The following is a 17,061-nucleotide window of genomic DNA, read 5'->3' as shown; positions in this document are numbered from 1 at the left end:
CCTCTTCTGAGCTCCCTGGCACTGACTGCAGGAGGTAGGGGCACCGTGAACCCCCACGTATTCCCTGTCAGGTTGCTGGCCTGCCTGGGCAGTGCGCCTAGAGCGGGCAGGGCGAGGCCAGCAGAGATGACGGCGAGGCACTCACGTCTATGTAGTTGGCGTTAATGTAGTCGGCATCGGGGCCTCCCATCATCGGGGGCAGTTTCACTCGGTGCCGATCATCTGGAAACACAAAGCAGGGGCCATGGGGTGGGCAGGCACTGAGCTGGTGAGCGCAGAGCTAGGGCAATGAGGGGAAGCTACCAGAAGGCCAGAGGTACGACACAGGCAGGAGAGCCAGGGAACCTCGAGGCTCAGGGCTGACAAGGAGGCTTTCCGCACCAGAGGGGGCAGGACAGGCCAGGGCCAGAACCAGGGCTGCTGCATCAAGGAGGCCCAAGGTCACGTGCTACTCAGGCGAGTATGAGCTGTGTGATCTTTAGCAGGAAGTAAGCTCCCTCCCAAGCCTCAGCTTCCTTATCTGTAAAGTGGGGGTTATAATACATCCCACATCACTGGGCTATTAAGAGGAGTAAGTAAAATAATGGGTGTAATAATGAGCGCATGGCTTGGCATGTGGGAGGCCCTCAATAGGGGGCTCACTCCATCTGTTCTCCAACCCCACACAGGTCCCTCCCACCCACGGCCCCAGACCCAGGCCCTTCCCCAGGACTCACAGGCAGGCATGGGCTCTTGCCGGCTGCCCTTGACCTTGTCTTTCTTCTTTGTGGCATCCCAGCCTTCAAAGAAACTCTGCCAGAAGGGAAAGTAAAGGGGTAGTCAGTGGGGGAGGGCAACCCCTCCCCTCGTAAGACCCTGTCCCCTAACAGGATGGGAGTGGAACCACAGATAAGGGCCAGATTCAGGGTTCAACTTGGAGCCTGGGATCAAGTCACCATATATCCCTTTATCAGCAAGGGACTAAGTCCAAAACCAAGCAATGTGAGGGGAAGGAAGAGAGAAAAGCAGGGGGGTGGGTGTCAGAGTTCACAGACACTTGAGAGCAAGGGTCAGGTTTAGGGTAAACCCAGGTGAGTTGGAAAGAGAGCAAAAGTGAAGTCAAATTAAGATTAGAACAAGGTGGTGTCAGAGTCCAGATGGACGGGGGATGGGATCTGAATCAGAGTTCCAGTGGAATTTGGGATGAGAGGCAGGGTCAAAGTCAAGACTGGGTGTTAGGGTAGAGGTCAGGGTGACTCTTGGTGGTCAGAGTCGTATCGGGGAGAGGACGAGGGTCATGTGAGGGTCTAGATGGAGACAGAGGGGACTCAAGGTCAGATTCACGTCAGGATCAGGAGGAGTGGGAGAAACCAGGTCAGTCTGAGATGGGGTCAAAGTCAAGGTCAAAAACAAAGTAGGTTGAGTTAGGGACTGTCAGAGCAAAGGTCCATCTAGGGCGAGGCTGAGGGTTGACCGGGGACAGGGTTCACAGCAAGCAGGAGCCAGTCAAGGCGCTGGCGAGGGGTCCTGGCCGGACTGGGGCCCCGCACCTCGTACTCCTGCTTGAAGCCATAGCCCTCGGCTGTCTTCATCTGGTTGATGTGCTGCAGGAGGTCGGCCACGCGCACCGCGGGATGCAGCTGCCCCGTGTGATACGGGGAGCCCTTCCGGCCGCAGGGACGCCGCGGTGAGCCCCCCAGCAGGCTGCTGGCCTCAGTGACCCCACCACTGCGCTGGTCTCCTGCAGTCAGAGAGAGGAAAGGGGGTTCCTGATGCACACCGCCCCCAGCCTGGGGTGTCCCAGACGGACTGGGGGGAGAGGGGTGCACGGCCAACAGGGGGGTTGTTCCCTGGACCCAAGCAGCCTGGCTGGGCCCACCCAGTACGCCCCTGGGCAAGTCCCTTCCCTTCTGCATCCGTTTTTCCATCTGTAACACGAGCCAGTTGGGTCACGTGGTCTCTGAGGACCCTTCCGGGCCAGCCCTTCTGGCCCTGCTGTGATCCTGGGGTCCCCTGACTCCATCCTGTTGCTCCCCAGCCTGGACCACCCCTCTGTGACTTTGCCACACTGCCTGCAGGGGGCAGTGCTCAGCAGAGCCCATGAGAGCCGCTCCCCCTTCTCCCTCTCTTCCAGAGAACAATCTGGAACAATTGGCAACTCCCAGTAATTACCCCCATTCAAAGACAAGCAAATCCCCGAAATTAGCTGCTGCCACCACCCCCTCCACAGATTAACGGGAGGCACCTGAATAGCAGCGTTTCTCCTGCGCAAGCATTTCCATTGTCAGCCCGTGCGGCACCTCAGCCAATGGGGGAGCAGGTCGAGAGGTTCACAGTCACACACACACACACACACACACGCACACACACACACACACAGAGAAAACTAGCCCCTCCCTCCAGGCGCGCCTGCTCCCTGCTCCCCGCTCTTCTAGTCAGCATCCCCACCCTGGTCCCCCAGATCAGGCCCTGGGACAGAGCAAAGTGCCCCACTCAGTCACACCCTCCTCTGAACATTCACCCTCACACACTTAACACTCATTTTTCTCCTCCTGTCCTGGGTACGATGCAGGGGCTCAGTCAAGGCCAGCCCTCCACATTTCTCAGGGCTCTTCTCTGCCCAGGTCCGAGCTGGCAGGGGCAGGTGGGAAACCCCCAATGGGGCCCAGGTGCCAGCCCCCTCCCTTCCCACCCCCTCCAACACCCTTCTCCTTCTGTGTTTGCCTGGTAAACTCCTATCCATCCTCAGACCTCAGCTGGAATGAGCCTTCTTAGGGAACCTTCTACAGAGCCTGGCCTCTGACTCCTACTCATGGCTGACAGAGAGAATGAATTCATGACACCAGGACAGACTCCTGCGCTGCACAACTCCCCCGGACTCCAAGCCCTGGCTCTTCCAATCAGGGGGACTTCTGTACCCTGCTTGGGTTCCCTGTGCCACAGTTTGAAAACCGCCTCCAGGCAGACAAGCAGTGCAATGGTGCGGCCCACCTCATCTATTCCTCTTCTCTTGGTAATCAGTCCTGAGCTACCTGTCACCCAATGTCTGAAGATGGTTCCTTCACAGTTGATCCAGATTTTCTAGTTACTTACAGCTGGAGGGCTAGTCACGTGCCAGTTACACCACTGTGGCCAGATACCCCAAGCCCTTAATTCTTCACATGGAGAAACTGAGGCCCAAAGAAGAGAGACTTGCCTAATGCAGTGGTTGGGAAAGTGCATTCCAGAAAACACCAATCATGACAGATGACTAAGTGCTACTCCATTAAAAAGGAGAAGAGAAGGGCGATGAGGAGGGGTTCTCTGTTTTAAAGGAATCTGAAATTCTGGTTGAAACCAAAAGAAGTATGTTTTTCCCTATAAGACCTCCCAGGGCTTCCTACAAATGAGTGTGCATTTTCAGTCTCCAAGAAATGAGTGGAAACAGCAATGTTTCACCACCGTCTCCCAGCACGGACAGCTTTTTCTGTTTGTTTCCTGAAACATCCTCAGGGGAAAACAGGGATGATTGTGGTGATTAAGACACAGGCTCTGGAGTCAGACAGGCCTGAGATCAAATCCCAGCTCTGCATGGGACGCTGGGGATGTTACTTACTCTCCCTAAACCTCCCTCTTCATGTGTCAAGGGAAGACAAAAACTGTTATTCTCCCATATGATGATATGAACATGCAGACGGGGCTGTGGGCGTCACGAGTCCCAGACAGCCAGGGCAGCTGGCTGACCGGAGAGGGCCTTCCTTCCCTGGTCCTTCTCCACTGCAGGATCCTGGTTCAGGACCTGACAATTCTGAAGAACATGTACAAGAAATGCACGAGCACAAGGATTTCAACACAAAGGCTATCTGCTGGCTCGACACACTGGGAGACGCAGGGGTCCTAGCGCTCTTTGTGGAAGCCATGCCGACAGCTCCCTGGAGGGCCCTCCAGGTGGAGAAAGGGGCAAGGGAGGGTATGGGGAGTCCAACAGCCCATCCCTGAGGACCTGAAGGGTCAGCCCTGAGGCAGCCTCACAGTACACACGGAATCAGCTTGCAATGGCTGAACACAAGCAAAAAATCCCACCTGGTCGGGGTCCCGATGGGAAGCCACAGCCAAATCTTGGGCTTCTGCCTGAGCCCAAGAAGGACATAAGATGTTCCACAAAGACCACCGGGAGAGGCACCTGGGTGGCTCAGTCGGTTAAGTGTCTGCCTTCAGCTCAGGTCACAGTCCTGGGTTCCTGGGATTAAGCCCTGCGTCGGGCTCCCTGCTTGATGGGGAGTCTGCTTCTCCCTCTCCCTCTGCTCCTCCTGTACAACACCCCCAACCCCAGCGCTCTCTCTCTCAAGTAAGTAAATAAAATCTTAAAAAAAAAAACACCAAAGACCACCAGAAGACAACAGGGCGATGAGCAATGATGTTGCCAAGAGGCTCTTCCACTTCCGGGGCCCAGAGAAGACAGGTCTCTGTGGGATGTGAGACACACACTCTTCCCCTCCCACACCCCACCCCCACCCCAAGGACCAGCTTGGAGGAAGAGAGGAAGGAAGGTGAGAGCCAGCTCTCAGCTTCAAGGTTGCCACCGGGGCTTCTACCAGACTCTCCCCAGCTCCATCATGACTGTGGGACATCTTCTGCAGCCATGGGACAGCTATAGTTTTGGGAGGGAGGGCTGAGGCCCAGAGGGGGGAAAAAATAACACTGGGTCTGGAGTCAGAGAGACCCGAATTCAAATTTTGAGTCAAGTCACTTGACCTCTCTGGGCCTCAGTTTCCCCATCTGAAAATGAAAATCTTCAGACCTTCCTCAAAGATGGGCCCTTTCCCCAATTCCCATCCACCTCAGATGAAAACAGGCCCCCAGTTATATGATCTAGTAACCCTCCAGACTTTTCCTTCCCTGGTGCAATTAGGAAATTAAAGAAACATAGCTTGTAATAATAGCTAATAATATTTTACATATCAAACACTTTCCTATGTGGGGCATGATACTTAGGTCACTTAATCCTTAGACTATTCCTACGATGTGAGCACTACCGTCATCCCCCATCCAAATGAGGAAACCGAGGCCCACAAGGGGTGAGTTAGTTGGCCATTAAGCAGCAGCACCAGAATTCAAACCCAGGCCCATCAGACTCTGAGGCCCTGTTGTCTACCCTACCTTCCCTGTATCTTTCTTCCTGATAAAGGAGAAGTTGAGTAGAGGAAAAGAACCTAGCAGTTATTTGACAAACCATTTGGCAGGCGGAACCCACCGGCACCCCCAGGGGTCAAGAGCTCCAGATGGACAGGGCTCAGAAGGGGTTGAGGGTTTTCACAGGCAGAATTTCAGACACAACGGGGGCCCCTTCCCCCACGCTGGGAACATCCCAGCCGTCTTCCTCGAGGCCAGCCTGCCACCATTTACTCAGCATGATAAGTCCCCGGTGTAAAATTCATGGCTTTCTGTTCCCCACCACAAGAATCTGGGCTCCTCTGTTTGGAAAGCAACAAAGGAAGTGGAAGCTGGACCAGCGTGGGGCGTGGGGGGAGAGAAAAGGGGCTGACCCATGGCCCCAGTCTCCTGACCACACCTTTGCCGTACCCCACAGTCTGCCCGTGGTTCCCACTTCCTCCTCACCAGCGCCACACCTTGTCCAGTGCAGCCCAAACCCTGACCGCCTCTGCCCAAAGGCGCATCTTCTCGAACGTCTGGCAGCATTCATTGCTCCCACCATCCCCATGGCAATTAGCCTGGGCCTATCTTCCCTAGGCCATGTCTCCCCAGCTGTCAGCAACTGGGGTAGAGCCCATGCATCCTGCCTCTCTGGATCTTTCCAGAGGACTCAGCAGCAGGGCATGAGCCCACACTGTCCCCACCTCCCACTCTCCCCACCGCCCACTGGAGTTTCCCGCCCAATTCACCTGCACAGGCTGTTCCCTCACCCGTGCATGCCCTTCCTTCCCCATCTCTGCCTGTCCAAATCCTGCCCATGCCTCCCTGGAGGCCTAGCATGAGACAGTAGAAACAGCTGTTTGCAACTCAGTAAGACCTGCCTTTAAATCCTGGCTCTGCCACTTTCTGGTGTTTGACAAGTGACTTCCCCTCTCTGAGCCTCTCTGTTTCCTCTCTGCTTCCTCATTTGTAAGATGAGTTGATAATAGCTACCGTGCTAGGCCGGGGGGGGGGGGTGAAAATTTAATGAGGGAGATCACAAAGACAACATGATAAATAAGGGCATGTCAGTGAATTTGAAAACCTAAATGAAACGGACAAATTCCTAGACAACAAATAACTTGCTACAAATGGCTTGAAAAAAATTGAAAGTCTCAATAGTCCTGTACCTTTAAATAAACTGAATTACAAGTTTAAAATTTTTCCATCAAGAAAACAACAGAAAGAGATTGTTTTACAGGTGAATTCCACCAAACTCTCAAGGTGTCAATTATTCCAATCTATCGTAATAAGGAAAAAAGAGAAGAGACTTCAGTGCATTTTACAAGACTAACAGGATCTTGATAACAGAAACCAGGTATCAAGGTACTACAAGGATAGTACAAAAAAAGAAAAAATCATGGGCCAATCCCACTCTTGAACACAGCTTTGAAATCTTGAACAATATTATACCTATACTGAGTCCAAGATTTTTATTTTTTTATTTGACAGAGATAGAGACAGCCAGTGAGAGAGGGAACACAAGCAGGGGGAGTGGGAGAGGAAGAAGCAGGCTCACAGCAGAGGAGCCTGACGTGGGGCTCGATCCCATAACGCCGGGATCACGCCCTGAGCCGAAGGCAGACGCTTAACCGCTGTGCCACCCAGGCGCCCCCAGATAAAACATTTCTGCCAAAAACTGTAGCAAACTTCATTCTCGGTGTTTAATGTTAGAAGCAGTCCTTTTAAAACCAGGAAAACAAGACAAAGATTTTTGCTATTACCATTTCCATCCAACCCAGTGCTGGAGGTCCGAGACAGTGCCACTCAAAAAGACAAGGAAAAAAAAAAAAAAAGGAAGGGAAATGAAACAGAAGAAACAGAACTGTCCATATTTATAGATCCTCTGATCATACTTAGAAAACCTGAAAGATTCTACAAACAAACGAAAATTAATAAATAAGGTTATCAAGGACTAGGGATATAAGATCAAAATATACACAAAAAATCAACTATATTTCTCTATGTGAGCACTAATTAGAAATGCAATATTTTAAAAGTGTACCATTTGCGTTGGGAAAACTGGACATCCACATGCAAAAAAATGGAGTTGGACCCTTACCTCACACCATACACAAAAGTTAACTCAACCTAGATCAACGACCTCAATGTAAGACCTAACACTCTAAAACTCTTCGAAGAGGGGCACCTGGGTGGCTCAGTCGGTTGAGTATCTATCCAACTCTTGATTTCGGCTCAGGTCATGATCTCAGGGTCATGAGAACGAGCCCCATGTCGGGCTCTGCACTGAGCATGGAGCCTGCTTGAGATTCTCTCTCCCTCTCCCACTGCTCCTCCACCACCCTCACTTACGTGCTCTCTGTCTCTAAAAAAATAATAACTGTTTTTAAAAAATTAATTAAAAAAAACTTTTAGAAGAAAACACAGGACAAAAACTTCATGACATTGGTTTTGACAGTGATTTCTTGGCTATGATGCCAAAAACACAAGCAACAAGAGAAAAAAATAGACAAACGGGACCTCATGAAAATTTTTTAAATTTTGTGCATCAAAAGATACAATCCACAGAGTAAAAAGGCAATCCATAGAAGAGGAGAAAATATTTGCAAATCATATATCTGATAAGAGATTAATATCTAAAGTACAGAGAGAACTTCTAAAACTCTACAGCAAAAAAAAACAAAAAACCAATTCAAAAATGGGCAAAGGGCTTGAATAGATATTTCTCCAAAGACGATACACAAATGGCACCTGGCCAACGTGACATCATTCATCATTAGAGAAATGCAGATCAAACCTTCAGTGAGAGACTACCTCACACCCACTGAAATGGTTACCATCAATAACAAAAACAAAAAAAAACAGAAAATAACCACTGTTACAAGGATGTGGAGCCCTATGCACTGTTGGAGGGAATGTCAGACAGTACGGCCACTGTGGAAAACAGTACGGTGGTCGCTCAAAAAATTAAAAATAGAATTAGCATATGATGCAGCAATTCCACTTATCGGTGTGTACCCAAAAGAACTGAATCAGGGTCTCGAACAGATATGTGTGCACCCATGTTCACAACAGCATTCTTCACAATAACTAAAACACGGAAGCAACCTATGCGCCCGTGGGTGAATGTACGAATAAGCAAAACGTGGTACATACATGCCATGGAATATTCATCAGCCTTAAAAAGGAAGAAAATTCTGAACGATGCTCGAGGATGAAAGAAGCTTGAAAATATTCAGCTAAGTGACATAAGCCAGTCACAAAAAGACAAATGCTCTATGATTCCATGTATATGAGATAATTAGAGTAGTCGAATTCACAGACACGGCAAGGAGAACGGTGGTTGCCAGGGGCTGGGAAAAGGCAGGAATGGGGAGTTACTGCTCTGTGGGAACAGAGTTTCAGTTTCACAAGGGGAACAGAGCTATGGGGTTGGATGATGGCGACGGTCGCCCGTTATGCATGTGTTTAATACCCCCCAACTGCACACTTAAGAACAGTTAAGATGGTAAATTCTACATGACGTGTATTTTACCACACACACCCACACAATGTACCATTTGCAATGGAAATAAAAAATACAAGGGACCAGAGGGTACATCTAACAAAAGATGTGCAAAATTTTATGGAGAAATTTACTGAAAGTCACTCAAGACCTAAATACATAGGGTGATAGACATCCCCCCGTGGATGCGAAGACAATTCCTAAGATGTCAGTTCTCACCAAATTGATCTAAACATTTAATACAAATCCACCCAAAAAGTTTTCCAAGTAACTTGAAAAGATGATTCTGAAATGTATGAGAGAGACGGGCACCGGGGTGGCTCAGTCGGTTAAGCATCCAACTCTTGATTTTGGCTCAGGTCATGATCTCAGGGTTGTGAGATCGAGCCCCTGCTTAAGATTCTCTTTCCCAGGGCACCTGGGTGGCTCAGTTTGTTGAGCATCTGTCTTCAGCTCAGGTCATGATCTCAGGGTCCTGGGGTCGAGCCCCACATCGGGCTCCCTGCTCAGTGGAGAGCCTGCTTCTCCCTCTGCCCCTTACCCTGCTCATACTCTCTCTCTCAAATACATAAATAAAATCTTTAAAAAAAAAAAAAAAGATCCTCTCTTTCCCTGTCCATCTACCCTTTCCCCGCTGTGCTTGCATGCAATCTCTCCCTAAATAAATAAATAGATGAAATGAAATGAAATGAAATAAATGAAATGAAATGTATGAGAAGGACAAATACAGTCAAGACATCCCTGAAGAGGACCAAAGGCAGAAGAACTTGATGTACCAGATACAAGATTTAGATAATGAGGCAATCAGGTATCGACAGACATCGGAATCACCAAAGTGGCCAATCAAAGAGAACAAAGAGCCAAAAGACAATCCCCAAATATATGGAAGCATGATCTCTGATGAGGGCGGGTCCAAAATCAGTGGTGAAAATACAAACTGTAACAGAAGCTGGGACATGAGTTACTACAGAAAAAATTTAAAAAAGAAAAGAAAATATAAAAAAAGAAAATCCTTCATTCCCATGACACACAAAAATCAATCACAGATGGGTAAAGATTGAAATGTGCAATGCAAAATATAAAAAGGTTTAGAAAAAAGTAAAAAATATTTTATGACCCTGCAAAGGAAGCATTCTCGAAGAAAACACAAAAAGTAGAAATCAGAAAGGAAAAGACTGATGAACTTGACTAAATTAAAATAAAAACTTGTTCCTCCAAAGACACTAAAAATAACCTGCGGAGATGAGCCACAAATTGAGAGAAGATATTTGCAATTCATAAGTGAAAAGTGATTATCATCCTAAATATATAAAGAACTCCTAAAAACCACTAAGAAAGCAACAGAAAACCTAATAGAAAATTAGGTAAAAGGCATGAACAGGCATTTCATGGAAGAAGAACGCTGAATGGCCAATAATGATTCAAAAATATGCTCAAACTCATTAGTAATCAGAGAAATGCAAATTAGGACTCTAGAGAATTACCATTTTATACAAACTAGTTTGGNGGTCATGATCTCAGGGTCATGAGAACGAGCCCCATGTCGGGCTCTGCACTGAGCATGGAGCCTGCTTGAGATTCTCTCTCCCTCTCCCACTGCTCCTCCACCACCCTCACTTACGTGCTCTCTGTCTCTAAAAAAATAATAACTGTTTTTAAAAAATTAATTAAAAAAAACTTTTAGAAGAAAACACAGGACAAAAACTTCATGACATTGGTTTTGACAGTGATTTCTTGGCTATGATGCCAAAAACACAAGCAACAAGAGAAAAAAATAGACAAACGGGACCTCATGAAAATTTTTTAAATTTTGTGCATCAAAAGATACAATCCACAGAGTAAAAAGGCAATCCATAGAAGAGGAGAAAATATTTGCAAATCATATATCTGATAAGAGATTAATATCTAAAGTACAGAGAGAACTTCTAAAACTCTACAGCAAAAAAAAACAAAAAACCAATTCAAAAATGGGCAAAGGGCTTGAATAGATATTTCTCCAAAGACGATACACAAATGGCACCTGGCCAACGTGACATCATTCATCATTAGAGAAATGCAGATCAAACCTTCAGTGAGAGACTACCTCACACCCACTGAAATGGTTACCATCAATAACAAAAACAAAAAAAAACAGAAAATAACCACTGTTACAAGGATGTGGAGCCCTATGCACTGTTGGAGGGAATGTCAGACAGTACGGCCACTGTGGAAAACAGTACGGTGGTCGCTCAAAAAATTAAAAATAGAATTAGCATATGATGCAGCAATTCCACTTATCGGTGTGTACCCAAAAGAACTGAATCAGGGTCTCGAACAGATATGTGTGCACCCATGTTCACAACAGCATTCTTCACAATAACTAAAACACGGAAGCAACCTATGCGCCCATGGGTGAATGTACGAATAAGCAAAACGTGGTACATACATGCCATGGAATATTCATCAGCCTTAAAAAGGAAGAAAATTCTGAACGATGCTCGAGGATGAAAGAAGCTTGAAAATATTCAGCTAAGTGACATAAGCCAGTCACAAAAAGACAAATGCTCTATGATTCCATGTATATGAGATAATTAGAGTAGTCGAATTCACAGACACGGCAAGGAGAACGGTGGTTGCCAGGGGCTGGGAAAAGGCAGGAATGGGGAGTTACTGCTCTGTGGGAACAGAGTTTCAGTTTCACAAGGGGAACAGAGCTATGGGGTTGGATGATGGCGACGGTCGCCCGTTATGCATGTGTTTAATACCCCCCAACTGCACACTTAAGAACAGTTAAGATGGTAAATTCTACATGACGTGTATTTTACCACACACACCCACACAATGTACCATTTGCAATGGAAATAAAAAATACAAGGGACCAGAGGGTACATCTAACAAAAGATGTGCAAAATTTTATGGAGAAATTTACTGAAAGTCACTCAAGACCTAAATACATAGGGTGATAGACATCCCCCCGTGGATGCGAAGACAATTCCTAAGATGTCAGTTCTCACCAAATTGATCTAAACATTTAATACAAATCCACCCAAAAAGTTTTCCAAGTAACTTGAAAAGATGATTCTGAAATGTATGAGAGAGACGGGCACCGGGGTGGCTCAGTCGGTTAAGCATCCAACTCTTGATTTTGGCTCAGGTCATGATCTCAGGGTTGTGAGATCGAGCCCCTGCTTAAGATTCTCTTTCCCAGGGCACCTGGGTGGCTCAGTTTGTTGAGCATCTGTCTTCAGCTCAGGTCATGATCTCAGGGTCCTGGGGTCGAGCCCCACATCGGGCTCCCTGCTCAGTGGAGAGCCTGCTTCTCCCTCTGCCCCTTACCCTGCTCATACTCTCTCTCTCAAATACATAAATAAAATCTTTAAAAAAAAAAAAAAAGATCCTCTCTTTCCCTGTCCATCTACCCTTTCCCCGCTGTGCTTGCATGCAATCTCTCCCTAAATAAATAAATAGATGAAATGAAATGAAATGAAATAAATGAAATGAAATGTATGAGAAGGACAAATACAGTCAAGACATCCCTGAAGAGGACCAAAGGCAGAAGAACTTGATGTACCAGATACAAGATTTAGATAATGAGGCAATCAGGTATCGACAGACATCGGAATCACCAAAGTGGCCAATCAAAGAGAACAAAGAGCCAAAAGACAATCCCCAAATATATGGAAGCATGATCTCTGATGAGGGCGGGTCCAAAATCAGTGGTGAAAATACAAACTGTAACAGAAGCTGGGACATGAGTTACTACAGAAAAAATTTAAAGAAGAAAAGAAAATATAAAAAAAGAAAATCCTTCATTCCCATGACACACAAAAATCAATCACAGATGGGTAAAGATTGAAATGTGCAATGCAAAATATAAAAAGGTTTAGAAAAAAGTAAAAAATATTTTATGACCCTGCAAAGGAAGCATTCTCGAAGAAAACACAAAAAGTAGAAATCAGAAAGGAAAAGACTGATGAACTTGACTAAATTAAAATAAAAACTTGTTCCTCCAAAGACACTAAAAATAACCTGCGGAGATGAGCCACAAATTGAGAGAAGATATTTGCAATTCATAAGTGAAAAGTGATTATCATCCTAAATATATAAAGAACTCCTAAAAACCACTAAGAAAGCAACAGAAAACCTAATAGAAAATTAGGTAAAAGGCATGAACAGGCATTTCATGGAAGAAGAACGCTGAATGGCCAATAATGATTCAAAAATATGCTCAAACTCATTAGTAATCAGAGAAATGCAAATTAGGACTCTAGAGAATTACCATTTTATACAAACTAGTTTGGCAAAAGTGAAGAAGCCTGGCAAATTCTGAGCTTGCCAGGGAGAGCAGAAGCTCGCACTCACTGCTGCTGGCTGTGAGCACAGGCAAAGCCACTCTGGGACACAGCTCAGCACTGTCTTCCAAAGGGGAGCAGGCTCGCTCCGCAGCCCGGCTGCTCTCCGTCTCCGATCTGCTGTGTGGACGCAGCTGGAGATCCGTTCCAGAACATTCAGAGCAGCCTCGTGTGTAATAACCAGAAAACTGGAAGCGAATCAGATGTCGCTGGATGGCAGGAGGAGAAATCAATCGCGATACATTCATATAATGGAAAACGACACGTCAGAGAAAACAAAAGAAGACAGCGAAACATCCACCTGGGCAAAGATGAGAAACAGCGCGGAGCGGAGGAACCGTGGGACCGCATTTGTATAAAGCTCAAACACGAGCCAAGTGACAGAACGCACCGTGTGGGGCTGCATGGACACAGGGTAAAACTACGCCCCGAACGATAAGGAAATTACAGACACAAATTTCAGGGGGTGTTGATGTGTAAGAGGGGTGCAGGGTATATTCTTCGGGAGGGACACCCAGACAACATCCTGGTGTTTGTTGTCTTATCACTGCATGACTTCCAGAAACATTACATACTTTCTCTTGTACAAATCAACACTAAAGAGAATAAAAAGATGATGAGGCAGTGACTTGTGACAAGCTCCGAGTACATTCAGCTGATCCACCGCCTTCTGCCGGCATGCGGGCCACGGCACTGACGACACGCATACACGCAATAGCCAACCTAGTCTTCCAGCGGACCTACCAGCAGAGATGATCACTACCCCATTTTGTACCTGAGGAAGCAGACATCCAGAGAGGTTAAGCAGCTTGCCCCAGGTCACACAGCTAAGGGGAAACTGAGATGCAAACCCAGGCCTGTCTGACTCCAGAGCCATCCTTCTTAGCCACCAGTCCCCTGCCTCTCCCACAGCAGCTGCTCAACTGGCTGGAGACAGATCTGGTCCCCTCTGATCACACAGTGTCACTCTTTACTCTGAGTCCCTGGAGCCCTTCCCACAATCAACATTAGACGTCGCATGCCTCCACTATGAGTCTGTGTCGAAGTGCTCCATTTTCCTAAAGTTCCCCCGGGGCAAAAGTAATACCCATGCCTCCCCGGCATTGCCTGCGCCAGGGCTGGCATCCACGGGAGCATGACTGGTGTTTCGTTTTGGCTCTAGGGTGTTACAGAACCCATCGGATGGGCTCAGTCCTCCTGGCTCAGGTGTGGAATCCCAGAGCCACGGGGAAGGGCGGGCGGGCCAGGCACTCACCTCGGGGGCTATAGCCATGGGTGTCCATGAAGGAGAGGCCCAGCCGCTCGTCCTCCTGCAGGGTGCTCTGGTCCGTGAAGCTCCGGTCCACGGCACTCATCATGTGGGTCTTCTCCTGGCGGTAGTTGACAGTAGCCTTGGTCATGTTCACCGGCTTCCTGCAGAGAGGGGTCGACAAGAGACATGGGTACTGAGCTGGGCAGGACAACGCCCAGAGGTGGGTGGGGAGGCCCCACCATCAGGGGGCCTTGAGGCCAGGAGGCATTCTAGAAGCATCTCTAAATACTGAGAGGGCTCTGCCTCTATCCTTTGCTCAGCAAACCCAGAGCTGCGGCCTCCCCTGCAAGGGACTGGGCAGAGTCCCTGTCCTGGGGACCTTTGCTGAGAACAAGGGATGAAGCCCAGTGGCCTCGGGCTGGGCCCTGGCCCCCGTCACTGGCCTGGAGGGCTCAGGAAATGGGAAGAATAGTTACTCTGTGACTATTTTGGTGTCACAGCAGTCATCCCATCCAAACGAGGAAGATGACTGCCCCAGCTCCAGCCCCAGCACGCCCCCAGAGCCATCCTCCCTTCCCCCGTCCTCACCGAACATATGACCTCAGAACCCCTTTTCCCTACAGTGGGGGTGCACTATGCTTCTCCTTCATGGCAGAGAGTCTAGCCACTGCTCAGCCACTGTTCTGGAGTCTTCCTCTGGGCAGGGAATGAACTCCAACTGGCTTCGTCCTATCCCCAGAACCCCCAGGATGGTCCCACCATGGGCCACATTAGATGTGTAAAGAGATCCATACAAGGTCCACATTCCTGCCAAGACCCACCAGTCCATCCAGCCACTGGAAGCAGTGGAGGCAGAAAGCAAGAGGCCCAGTTCCTCCTGAGAGGCCTTGGGAAAAGACTCCTAGACAAGGGCCCTGCACAGCCCAGGCCTCCAGCCCAGCTCTAGAGAGGAGGATGGCAGTTTGTGACCCCAGAAGATTTGGAGAGAAGAGGGAAGAAGAGTTGGGGGGACAGCTCTATGACTGAGTGGCTGAGCAAAAGGCAGAGAGAATGACTTGGGACCTGTTTTGAGACGGAAGCAGAGCCAGGGCCCCAGTCACAGGGAGGAGGGCTCAGAATAGTTTGGCCCTTCACCCTGCTGGGCCCTGCAGCATGCAGGATGTGGGGTAGTCTTGAGAGAGGACTTCCAGGCTAAGACGGCTCAGGAACTTTGACCATCGGTGGAGATAAAGAGGCTAAGGGAGGGATAGTCCCAGACAGGCAAATTCTTATCAGCCCGTCCTAGTTCAAAAGCTGTCTGGGGCAGGGGAAGACCGGGTGACCCCTACCGCCAAGCTCTGGCCATCACCTTCTGAAAAGAAGCCTCTGTGGCTGTCGGCTTGACCATCAACATAAGAAAGAAGGTGGAGGAGGCAGGAGGAAGGAGAGGGAGGTTAGGAGGGAACAAGGGAATCAGGAGGATAAGAGGAGGAGGAGAGGGAGAAGAAGACAATAAAAGGCCCATGACAAGGAGAGATAGGAAAGGGGACAGAGAGGGAGGGACAGGCAGACACCAGCAAGCCACAGGGAGAACAGACAGAGGGCCGTGGACAGAGGACAGCAGTTACGCTGTGCCTAGAAGGCGGTCTCCAGGGGTGCGCCCCAGGGCTCTGCTCCCTGCCCAGGCCTCTCGGTTCACTTGGAAGAAGCACCACAAACAGCAGCCCCCCAGCTCCGCAGAAGACAGAAGCCGGAGGGACGGCGAGCACCACCAGCCGCCAGCGGACCTCAGGGTGAGAGTCGGCAGACAGCGTGTGAGCGGACACTTGGACAAGTTCTGCGTTTAGGGTCAAACATGAACTGCACAGTAGAGAGGGCGGGACAACCGTCTTGGCCGCGATTCCTGGAAAAGTCCCGCTGGAGGCTCCCCCTGAGCTGACAGGGGTGCGGTTGCCGGAAAAGCCGGTGCGACACTGGATGACGTGGATGCAAGTAGAGGGTCCAGGAGGACGAGGTGAGAGACCCCCGTCCTCTGGGCTGTCCTGGGGCCACCTGAGCCTGGTCTGCGAGGAGGCAGAACAGGCACAGGTGCAGGGAATGTTCTGGAAGGCTTGTAGAATCAGAGAAGGCAGAGGCGGAACACAAAGTACCATCAGGAGACCAGGAGTCAGATGGGGCCTGGGTGGTAACCCCAGCTCTGGACTTCCTGTGACCTCTGACCAGTCCCTTCACCTCTCTGAGCCCCCGTCTCCTCGTCAGTAACACGGGAGGGATCACAGTGCGTGTTTCTCAGGGTCTGAGCCCAGAGGAAGTGCCCAGAAATGGTGGGTCTGAAGAGCCTGGGGCCGCCCAGCCAGAGAAGGGGCTCCTGCTGACCTGAGAGCTGTATGCACCGGGGGGACAGCTGCCAGGGTGGGGACGGGCCCGCCCCCGACACGCACACACAGTGCACGGCTGTGGACTCCAGAGGGGGACCTGCGCGAGGCCCTCCACACGAGGAGGACAGGGCCCAAGAGGCTAGGCCGGGGCTACTTACGGGTAGTAGGAGTAGGCATAGTGGTCCCTCCTGGCAGCGTGCAAAGAGAACAGCACAGTTGGGCCTGTGGTCCTGCCACAAGGTGGGCCGAGGGCAGCGCCCAGCCGGCAGGGAGGGGCCTGCTGCTTTCTGTGCTGGGGAGGGCACTGGCCAGGGGCTGGACAGGTCAGGAGGGCCTTCCTTGTCCCAAGGGCTGGCTAGGCTCAGTCGTTGAAAACCGAGACTCGAGGCCCCTTCCAGAAACTTCCCCAAGCCTGCTGCTGGAGGGAGGAGGAGGTGGGGAAAGGGCCTGGGGAAGCAGAGCTTTTGAACAGTCACACACACACACACACACACACACACACAC

The 17,061-nt window shown here is 49.4% G+C and overlaps 1 protein-coding gene across 6 annotated transcripts in view; it reads right to left on the bottom strand.

Annotated features, from left to right (window-relative positions):
- Window positions 1-17,061, bottom strand: part of PTPRU (protein tyrosine phosphatase receptor type U) — an 83,355-nt gene that overhangs the window by 17,042 nt on the left and 49,252 nt on the right. For all 6 annotated transcript variants that reach the window (XM_034648034.1, XM_034648044.1, XM_034648053.1 and 3 more), the window contains 4 exons: window positions 14,204-14,361; window positions 1,530-1,720; window positions 717-792; window positions 146-222 (listed from right to left, as the gene is read on the bottom strand). In XM_034648034.1, the coding sequence (XP_034503925.1) occupies window positions 146-222; window positions 717-792; window positions 1,530-1,720; window positions 14,204-14,361 (502 nt within the window). The remainder of the gene's footprint in view (window positions 1-145; window positions 223-716; window positions 793-1,529; window positions 1,721-14,203; window positions 14,362-17,061) is intronic.

Source organism: Ailuropoda melanoleuca, chromosome 2, assembly GCF_002007445.2.
Source record: "Ailuropoda melanoleuca isolate Jingjing chromosome 2, ASM200744v2, whole genome shotgun sequence".
In the NCBI taxonomy this organism is placed as follows: domain Eukaryota; kingdom Metazoa; phylum Chordata; class Mammalia; order Carnivora; family Ursidae; genus Ailuropoda; species Ailuropoda melanoleuca.
Note: the sequence above shows the minus strand (reverse complement) of the source record. Positions and strands in the feature narration are given on the sequence as shown.